This window comes from Grampus griseus (genome assembly GCF_964374135.1).
Source record: "Grampus griseus genome assembly, chromosome: 9".
Lineage (NCBI taxonomy): Eukaryota > Metazoa > Chordata > Mammalia > Artiodactyla > Delphinidae > Grampus > Grampus griseus.
In genome coordinates, this window is record NC_139003.1 from 44,806,739 (window position 1) to 44,817,503 (window position 10,765).

At 40.2% G+C, this 10,765-nt stretch overlaps 1 protein-coding gene across 1 annotated transcript in view; it reads right to left on the reverse strand.

Annotated features, from left to right (window-relative positions):
• Positions 1–10,514, reverse strand: part of ITPRID1 (ITPR interacting domain containing 1) — a gene marked incomplete at its 3' end in the record, with an annotated part of 68,302 nt that extends 57,788 nt beyond the window's left edge. The window contains 3 exon segments of the mRNA XM_082661701.1: positions 8,437–8,480; positions 9,030–9,078; positions 10,360–10,514. Of these exon segments, the coding sequence (XP_082517827.1) occupies positions 8,437–8,480; positions 9,030–9,078; positions 10,360–10,501 (235 nt within the window). The 5' untranslated portion in view covers positions 10,502–10,514.
• Between the last annotated feature and the right edge of the window lie 251 nt (positions 10,515–10,765).

A 10,765-nucleotide genomic window follows, 5' to 3' on the forward strand; every position in this document is an offset into this window, starting at 1 on the left:
CAAGCCTGATTTTTAAAATTGTAATATAATTATCAAAAATCAATTAGCTTCACTGCTTCATTTCCATTTTTCACTCCCTGGACACCCTGAGTCCTGGGAGACCAAGGGGCATTTTTAGCTTTACTACGTGTTTACTTCCTGATGACTGTGGAAACAGGAACTGGCCTTCCCAGTGTTGGACGCTGACAGCTGAGTCTTGCACAGGACAGTGTGAAACTATTATTCCTTGCCTGCTTGCGTTTTCTTTGGTTTTACTTTAGCTTTCTTTTTTTTTTTTTTTCCCCCCACTTTGTTAATTTGTAAGGTAAACTTCCTGGAACCTGAGGACAACCCGGTCAGGGTCAGGCCCTTGCTTCTTTGCCTGTTTTCAATAATGAACCTGAAGCTGGTAGCCCAGTTCTCAGCAGCATTGGTATTCCCAGGCTTTTGTTAAAACCCAGAAGATCCAGCAGCCCTGGCTCAGGTCTCTTCAGGGCAACATCTGCTGGAGGTGATGCGCCCTGCAATTCTCTGCAGTCTCTCCGCCTGCCTGGTTCATTAGCACTCAGCTGCCTGGCTCACAGAAGCATTTAAGTCTGTGACCTCTGATCAGAGCACAAATTTGACACCTAGGGAATGCCATCATGGGACAAACAAGCTGCTCCTGTTACCCCAGATTTCCCCAAGCTTCACCACATAAGCCTGCCTGCTATGCCTGCTCAAATCCACACTGGCTTCTCTGGGCGCTTGGCTCTGATATTTTCTCCATTTCTTTGTCCTCCCAAGATAGCACTCTTATTAGGTTTTTAAAGCCAGATTTTACTCTCTAAAAGCATTGAGGGAACAAAGAAAGAAAGAAAAAATTCAAGTTCTCCTATCCTCAAGATTCCTAAGGGTTGGTCTGAAGGAAAATTAAAGTGAGAAAAAAAAAATTCCTTGCTCTACTCAATACATCCCATTGCATGGGTTAAAACGCCAGTTCTGATTCCCTTTTAGATACTTGAGTCTCTCCAGCCACCCTCCCTACTGTTAGGTGGACTTCTGCCATCTGAAGCAGCAGACACTGCACTTAACCCTGCAAAATGTATTACTGGAGAAGATGTAGTGAGATATGCAGAAGGCACTAATTAGCACCTTTATTGGCTTGGAAAGCATTTTTTATTTTGGTTTTCCTAAGCATTTCTGACTGATTCATGGAAGACATTTGGTTCTTTGGAATATCGTCCAATAGACTAATCAAATTGCATTTTCACAGGCCTCTAAAATAATAGCATTCTGCAGCTTTCTGTATATTTAACTCCTGCATGACCAAGACACTTAGTAGAGGCAGTCATCAGGGTTTGTTTGTCTCAGTTGGCAACTTATTAAACTATATTCTTACAAGAAAAAGAGACTCTGACATTCTCCCTGACCCTCATGCTCAGAACTTTAAAGCCAGTTGTGATGCTTTGCTCTTCTTAACCCAGATAGTTGTTTATTTTCCAGATGCTGTGGAATCTTCTTCTCTATTCCTCTGCTGACACCCAGCCCAAGCTCTCATCACCCCAAGCCTGAGGTCATACTAGCTTCTTCCCAAAGGGTGCACCTTCTTCCCATTGCCAGGATAAACACTGGAATCTGTCATCTCTCTTCTTAGAAACCATTCATAACTCATTACAATAGAGATGGCAAATGTGAAACACACCTGCTTCAATTCCCCAACGCTGCACCTGTGGAGTTATTACTTATTATTCATGACCCTCTGTCCAGGTGAACAAAGATATGGCTTCACAGTTCTACTCAACACAGATCCCAGCTGTAACTACCCATCCTTTGGCTGGTACTTGAGATGACACTTCTTTGCCATCCCTGTCCTAAGACGTCAAGCGTGATTCCCTCTTTCTGCATTTTAAGGCATTTATAACCTGACCACACCCTATTTAACAGAAACATGTCTCCCTTTGCTCCTTAGCATGAAACCTTTTCTCTAGTCTTATCACCCTATATGCTTTCCTGCACACATTCAGTTTGCTTCTCACTCTGTGCCTTTATTCAAGCTCCTATTGCTTCCAGGAAATGACATCGACTTGCTTTGTCTCTTTGTTTTTTCAAAACCATATCTCTCTTTGATTGACTAGCTCAGGTCTCACCTTTTCTTGAAGATTGCCCAATCTGACTAAATCATGTTTATTATGGACCAGTTTTACTAAGATCTTTTTGTTGACTAGCTTTAGGGAAACCAGATGTGTGAGACAGAATTCTTGCCTCAGTGGCCTTTACAGTTTTGTTAATGAGGCCGATCATATACTAATAATTTGAGGCAGCACAGACCAAGTGTCATATGGGTAGAACCCATGATGAATGTCACTGATGTTCAGAAGAGAGACTGAGTCTCTTAGTGCAGATGTCAGGAAGGGCCTTACAGAGAATATGGGACTTGGGTAAAGTCTCAAAAGAAGGGCAAGAGGTAAACGGAACAGGAAAGACTTTAAGACAGGAGGAACTGGATGAAGAAAGAGAAAGAACTAGGTATAATGAGAGGAGAAAAGACTAGACAGTCTTGTAGAAAACTGGAACAGGTTATATTCACATTGTAATGGTCCTGGAAAGTCAGAGTGACATACTTGAGGGCAGGAGTCATATATTCTACATCTTTGCATCCTCCACCTTGCATAGTTCTCTGCTTTGAATGTTTTCATTTGATAAACATTATGCTTTCATATTATAAACATTCTTATAATATAGACAACAAATTTAGAAATTGATCTTGTAAGTTCTTATTATTTAATAGTTTTTTAAAAAATTAATTTATTGATTGATTTTTGGCTGCATTGGGTCTTTGTTGTTGTGCGTGGGCATTCTCTAATTGTGGCGAGCGGGGACTACTCTTGGTTGTGGTACTCGGGCTTCTTGTTGCAGTGGCTTCTCTTGTTGTGGAGCACGGGCTCTAGATGCGTGGGCTTCAGTAGTTGTGGCATGTGGGCTAAGTAGTTGTGGCTCACGGGCTCTAGAGCGCAGGTTCAGTAGTTGTGACGCACTGGCTTAGTTGCTCCGTGGCATGTGGGATCTTCCCGGACCAGGACTTGAACCTATGTCCCCTGCATTGGCAGGCACTTTCAGTCTGTATGTGTCCCTAGGTCTGAAGTGGGTCTCTTGTAGACAGCATATATATGGGTCTTGTTTTAGTATCCATTCAGCAAGCCTGTGTCTTTTGTTTGGAGCATTTAATCCATTCACGTTTAAGGTAATTATTGATATGTATGTTCCTATGACCATTTTATTAATTGTTTTGGGTTTATTATTGTAGGTTCTTTTCCTCTCTTGTGTTTCCTGCCTAGAGAAGTTCCTTTAGCATTTGTTGTAGAGCTGGTTTGGTGGTGCTGAATTCTCTTAGCTTTTGCTTGTCCGGAAAGCTTTTGATTTCTCCATCGAATCTGAATGAGATCCTTGCTGGGTAGAGTAATCTTGGTTGTAGGTTCTTCCCTTTCACCACTTTATCATGCCACTCCCTTCTGGATTGTAGAGTTTCTGCTGAGAAATCAGCTGTTAACCTTATGGGAGTTCCCTTGTATGTTATTTGTCATTTTTCCCTTGCTGCTTTGAATAATTTTTCTTTGTCTTTAAGTTTTGCCAATTTGATTACTATGTGTCTCGGCATGTTTCTCCTTGGGTTTATCCTGTATGGGACTCTCTGCACTTCCTGGACTTGGGTGGCTATTTCCTTTTCCATGTTAGGGAAGTTTTTGACTACAATTTCTTCAAATATTTTCTTGGGTCCTTTCTCTCTCTCTTCTTATTCTGGGACCCCTATAACATGAATGTTGTTGCGTTTAATGTTGTCCCAGAGGTCTCTTAGGCTGTCTTCCTTTCTTTTCGTTCTTTTTTCTTTATCCTGTTCCGCAGCAGTAAATTCCATCATTCTGTCTTCCAGTTCACTTATCTGTTCTTCTGCCTCAGTTATTCTGCTATTGATTCCTTCTAGTGTATTTTTCATTTCAGTTATTGTATTGTTCATCTCTGTTTGTTTGTTCTTTAATTCTTGTAGAACTTTGTTAAACATTTCTTGCATCGTCTCGATCTTTGCCTCCATTCTTTTTCTGAGGTCCTGGAGAATCTTCCCTATCGTTGTTCTGAATTCTCTTTCTGGAAGATTGCTCATCTCCATTTCATTTAGTTGTTTTTCGGGGGTTTTATCTTGTTCCTTCAGCTGGTGCATAGCCCTCTGCCTTTTCATCTTTTCTGTCTTTCTGTGAATGTGGTTTTTGTTCCACAGGCTAAAGGACTGTAGTACTTCTTGCTTCTGCTTTCTGCCCTCTCTACAATTATTTTTAATTAATAATATTTAAATCTTCATTATGTACCTCAAGTGTAAATGAAATAAGGTTTTATCAATACAAGAACACCCTTAAATGGAAGTGTCTCTTTTTGCCATCCAAGCTTGGCTCACAGAAATAAGGAAAAGCTAGGGATAAAATTAATGGCCATGGATTTACACCAGTATGCAGTATATTGGTTTCTGGTAAAAAGAGCATGAACTTTGAAATCAAACAGAATTCAAATCATGTGTCCACCTCTTTGGCTTTATGTGGTTTTAGGTACATCTCTTAACTTTACCGAGTCTCTGTTTCTTCAATATTTAATGAGGTTAATCAATCACCTTGTTTGAGAAATACTTCACAATATTTTTAAAATATGCAACAGGCACTCAATATATGATAATTACTAATTATTACTAATTATAAGTTTGAGACTGAAATGTATAGGGATCAGAAACCTCAGGAAAAACCTGAGTGAACCTCAGGAAAAAAAACAATAACCATGGAATTTTCCAACTCTTAAGGGCTAGTACCTCACTCATGTCAATTTTCCAAGAGTTTAGTTTCTTATAATTTAAAATTTCTGGAGTTAAGGTAGAATGGGCTTCTTATGACTTTCTAGAAAACTAATTTGATGCATCTTTTTTATTTTAAGATCCAGATGTGGCCATTTTTCATTTCTACGGATACTTGACTGACATTTAAAAAGTTAGCATTGTCCTACTTCAAAACATTTAAATTCATGAGGACTGAGTTGTGGCCGTAAAAGCCGGTACACAAGAGTCAGAAGACCCGGAGGGAGAAGTAGATGCCAGTGAACTGACCCACATTGTTCATGCTTTGACTTTTCTAGCAGGGACACTGATGCAGAGCTTTCCTCCCAGGATACTTCCAGGAGTGTCCATGCATAACACGGATGGTAAATTATACTATAGTCCTCTAGAGAGGAAACGTGGCTGCAGAGTCAGACAGACCCATGTTCAAATCTCAACTCACTTATCTACTAACTGCGTTACTTTGGGCAAGTTACTTAACGTTTCTGAGTCTCATTTTCCTCTTTGCAAAAGTTACTAATGATAATATCCACCACAGAAGATGGTTCTGGTAAATGAGATAATATACACAAAAAGTACCTAGACTGTGTGCCCTCCACATGTACTAATTTCATTCCCCTCTGGGAGCTCTACCTAGCATAATGGTGGTGAACAAGATAGGCCAACCAGATTCCAGTTTAATAAAAGTTAGACTTTAAAAAAAAATTAGACTTTAGGTAGCTGCAGAGCAGCATGAAAGCCAAAAAATCGCCATTAGAAGCGAAGACCTGACCTTGGCCATCTCAAGACATGGGAGGAAATCAGCAATAGGGCCACTGAAGCCTTATTCCACCTCTTCATTTTATTTGAGGTCCACTAGAATGCTTTCCATGGGAGGTGCTGGGTCCCCTGGAAGATGAGCAGGCACTTGGATATTGTTACACTTTAATGTATAAAGCCTCAGAACGATCACTGAGGGAAACCAGCCTCAGAGTGGTTTCTACTTGTAGTCAGTTGAATAGTATCCCCTCAAATTTCATTTCAGTATCTGAAATTTCATATCAGAATGTATCCTTTATCTGGAAATAGGGTCTCTGCAGATATAATTAGTAAAGGTGAGGTCATACTGGATAAGGGTGAGCCATAAATCCTAAAGCCAATGACTGGGGTCCTTAAGAGAATAGAGAAGACTCACAGGGAAAAGACAGCCATGTGAAAACAGAAGCAGAGCATGCAGTGATGTAGCTACCAGTCAAGGAATGCCAGGGTTTGAAGGGAACCACAAGAAAGAGGCCAGGAAAGATTCTTCCCTTAGAACTTTCAGAGAGAGAATACCTTGCTGACACTTTTTTTTTTTCTCTCCATTTTCCCCTTTACTTATACTACAGACAGCATTTAAAATCTTGTTGCCATAGTTACTGATATTAAAGCACATACAAGAGAATCAAACCTGAAACTCTAAGAAAATATACTTGAAATAAAAGAAAAATCACTACAGTGAAATGTACTTATATATAATAATTTCCCACCTGACACTGTATTATTTTTCTTCCCTTAGAAGATATAATGATTGAACTATATCGTGCCCCCAAAAGGTTGCAGGATTTAAAGAACTTTAAAATGTTTCCTTAAAAGAGAACCTTGCTGACACTTTGATTTCAGACTTTCAGCTTTCGCAACTGTGAGAAAACAAATTTCTGTTTTAAGCCACCAAGTTTGTGGTAACTGGTTATGGCTTACCTAGGAACGAATGCACCACTCTGCATCATACTGAGATTGTGGGAGCTTTCACAGGATTTTCCCTCCAGCAGAGAATACTTTTCTTTCTCTTCTTCAGTTCCTTTTTGGTTCACCACAGTTTTCTCTCTGACACACCCCTCATGACCTTCAGGTCTCCAGTTTCTGCTACTACTGTTATAGTTTCCACTTCCGGGTGCGGTCCTCGCTTCCCTAAGCTCAGGGTGCCTTGAGCTCATTGCAGCAAAACCAGCACACAGAGGGGCTGAGAGCATGCCCAGCCACAGGTCCCTCCACCCACCTCCAACCAGCTGTAACTAAAAATCGTGGCACTTGACCACCCAGATTCTCCACCTGCAAACACAGATGAACACCAGCCTTGCTACCACACAGGTTACTGAGTTTAAAATATGACAGATGAGGAAGGGCCTTGTAAAAGTGAAGGCTCAATTAAACTTGTAAGAAGCTATTCCATTACTATTAAAAACTTCACTAAAGACAAAGGACCTGGCAGATAGAAACTGCGCATGTCTGATCTCAGAGTCATCTTGTTACCCTTCTTTCCTCCAACTCTTCACCTCATGCTTTTACTTCATTGACTTGATTCAAAGGAGGAAGGGCCATGATTTGTCTTAATTTCTGGGAAGTGAAGCTTTTAATATAGTTACTGACAACCCCAGAACTGGTGCCAGGCCTCCTACTATAATCTGGGCAAGATGAAGTATCAGAGGGATATGAAATGCTGGCTATATTTCTTAACTTCCTGCCTTTTCATGAGAATAAACTGTCAGGAACAAAGGTACTTAAATTCAATTTATTGGCAAACATCTTCAGAGATTTTTGGCATCATGGAACTTTTATATTTAAAAAAAATAAAGAAGCTTGGCAAAGGAGGAAATTTGAACAATATACCTAGATTTTTAAAGTAAAAATTCCTAAATTTAAACTGGTTTGTAGCCAATGGTCAATCTTAATTTAAGTGGCAGTGAAGGAAGTGAAATAATTAAAACCAGCCAAGTAAGTAGCAATTAGACTAATAATTTTCCCTCTAATCATTAAACTCCTTATTTATGTCATTTTTTACATGCATTATTTAGGGCATTACATCAATTTTAAAACACACTGTTTTCACATTTTAACATCTATGAAATCAGGATGTGTCTAGTAGTCAATGTTGCCTACTATAATGCCTAGTTATAATTGACAGGGATGACAAGGATGGTTGTTTTATTTTCCTATTGGAGTGGTACTTAAAATGTGGGTGCATTTTATGATTGAGGAGTCTTACAGTCTATGAAATACCGTATTTGACTTAATGAAGATGTAAACTGTGAAACCTGTAGTTAAATTTCTTTTTCTTCTTGTAATGTTCTTATCAAATCTCAATGTAACAAGTGTGATACACTTTCTGCCTCGGAAATACATATTTGTACTGTTTGCTATAGAATTCAGTCATTTGTTGTTTTTGAGAACAAATGCATCATTAGAAAGAGGATATAATTTTAAGAGTGAAGAATAGAAAGAAACTAGATTTAGAAATAAAAGTACAATACAGTGTCAGGAAAAATTAAACAATTTCATTTTCATTTCCATAATTACATCCTTGCAAAATGTCTTCACAGACCCAGTGAGTTTTCTGTTAGAGTCTGAGCTAATGATATGGCAAGAGTCCTTGTTTCTAGCCCCCAACCTGCTGCTGGATAACACCTATCTGTTCTGAGCTTGCCTTAAATATTAAAGAAAGTGATTGAGCTGAATGGTTTCTGAGATTTCTTTTCCATTTCTAGGAACCTCTGATAATTCTTATTTTTAGATTTATTCACACAAACATTTTAATACATCTCCTACTCAGGCCCACAAAGCATAACTGCTTCTGGGTTCTCTGGTCTTACCGATGTGGTCGATGGCTGGCTGAAGGTTTTCATTTACAGAGACACTATAAAGAAACAAAAGTATTGTGAGTCAAACAATGTGTGTAAATAAATTATGCTAAATTGCTCCTTAATTAAACAGAGTTATGCAGTTAGGCTTTATTATAAGAGGTCTTTTGGAAACCAATGAACAGCTGGGGGCTGAAATATTATTCTATTTTGTACTTTTTTTTTTTTTTTTTTTTTTTTGCGGTACGCAGGTCTCTCACCGCTGCGGCCCCTCCCATTGCGGAGCACAGGCTCCGGACGCGCAGGCCCAGCGGCCATGGCTCACGCGCCCAGCCGCCCCGTGGCATGTGGGATTCTTTCCGACTGGTGCACGAACCCGTGTCCCCTGCATCGGCAGGTGGACTCCCAACCACTGTGCCACCAGGGAAGCCCCTCTATTTTGTAGTTTTAAACCGATATATAACTTTTGCAATAATAGAGTAATCCTTCAAACACCCAGTTAAAATGAAAATCCCTACATGTCACACCTGTCCCTGAAGGATTACCCATACTGTTTTCATGGATCTTTGCAAGAAGGATGTGTAAGGGCATAAAGAAACACTTACAAGAATCCAGAGTCCAGCCAGTGCTGAATACTTTCTTGTTTGGAATCTTCTACTAATGAGAAACAGACCAGTTAGTCAAAGCATAACCAGCTAAAGTGATCCCACCCTGTTATTCAGCCACCACCTAATAGGTCTGGTTCCTAGTATTTAGTCACATGTTTCTATAAGCATATTCATTTTTTCCCCAAGGCAAAACTTCCGGTTTTCCATAATCAGCTTTTCCTGAAAATGAACTGTAAACTTGCCAAAGGACTAACTTAAAAAAAAGAGAGAAAGAAAAAAATGTGAAAAGGAAAAAAAAAAATCACCAAAGAGCAAGAGATGTTAGAATAATTTTTAAATTACCTGGTGTGAATACAAAGGGTGAAAAAGCATAGGAGACTTTTGCCTTTCTCTAGTTGGATATAAATCACGTGGAGCCTCTCCTTACTGAATCACATTTCCATAAGGCAGCTAGCCAGTGATGTTCATTTGCAAGGAGTTCTCTGCCAGGTTAGGAACCAAATTTGCATTCATTCCAGGGGCAAATTGCACTACAGTCCCAGAATTGCCACAGGCACCCTGTGTCTTTTAAGGTGGATCTTTACCACTGGCTCAACAAATAGTCAACAGGCAAAAAGGAAGGGATATAAAAGCAGTTTTCCTGTAAATATTTGTTTCCATTCTGGTTGGTTACAGGTTACTCTGGGCTTATTTTCTTTGACTTTATCCTACGAAGCAGTGAGGTACCTGAATTACCCCCTCACAAGGTGTCTGGTGAACCAAAAAGGCCAAGTGGACATGGGAGGTGCTTAGTTTTCAACTGAGATACTGTGAAGGGATAGAATAAATTGGTGGTGGGCAAAGAAGAAAAGCCATCAGTTACATCATAAAAAATCAAACAAACAAAAAAATCACACTGAAGGGAGAAGTGTTTTCTTACTTATTACTCTTTAAACAATTAAAATTATTATCAACACCTTGTGCAAGACCCAGCAAATAAAAGCCTTTCAATAAAATGTTTGATGTCCTACGAAGCTTCATGTCTCTGGCATGGACTCCACATAGCTTTATGATCCTGGGGACTTAGGATGAGGGGATCTTGGAGTGGAAAGGAAGCAGAGTTCATTCGTTAGTTGGTCTGTTTCCATCAAGAAGGTCTGTGTCTTAGGTGTCTGTCGGGGAAGTCAGATGTGCCCATTTCATAGAAGTTTCTGGTATCATGCCAGGAATACTGGTATCTTCAAAGTCAAATCTTTGTTCCAAAATCATTTGCCCCCAGCCCAAAACCCCATATCCCTCACCACTCACAGTAGGTTGGATTCAAATATCCCTGGGGGCCCGTTCTCACCCAGCATGGGGGCGGTGAGACTGTGGCTCTCCTCCTCAGAGCCAGGGGGCGGCTGCTCATCCAGGGGAGCCCATGTCCTCTTGGTGGACCTCAGGATGTCTCTCCTGCTCTTTTCCTGGTCTCCTTGAGACTTCTCCGCCATCTTTAAGAGAGTAATTCAACAAGCTAATTAAAAACACACACACAAACAGATTAGACACAAAGAGCTCAGCTTTCAGGCTTGGCTCAGTGAGAGGGAGAGGACGACAGGATTCACAATTCAATGAGTGGACCCAGCTTTACAATTTTTGGGAGCCTGGCTCACCTACCCAAGCAAGGTCCCTGTCTCAATGAGATAACTGTTTCTTTCTCAATGGAGAGGCAGCTGGAGACTAAGGACTAATGTGGTCTCACCCTTCACCAGGCC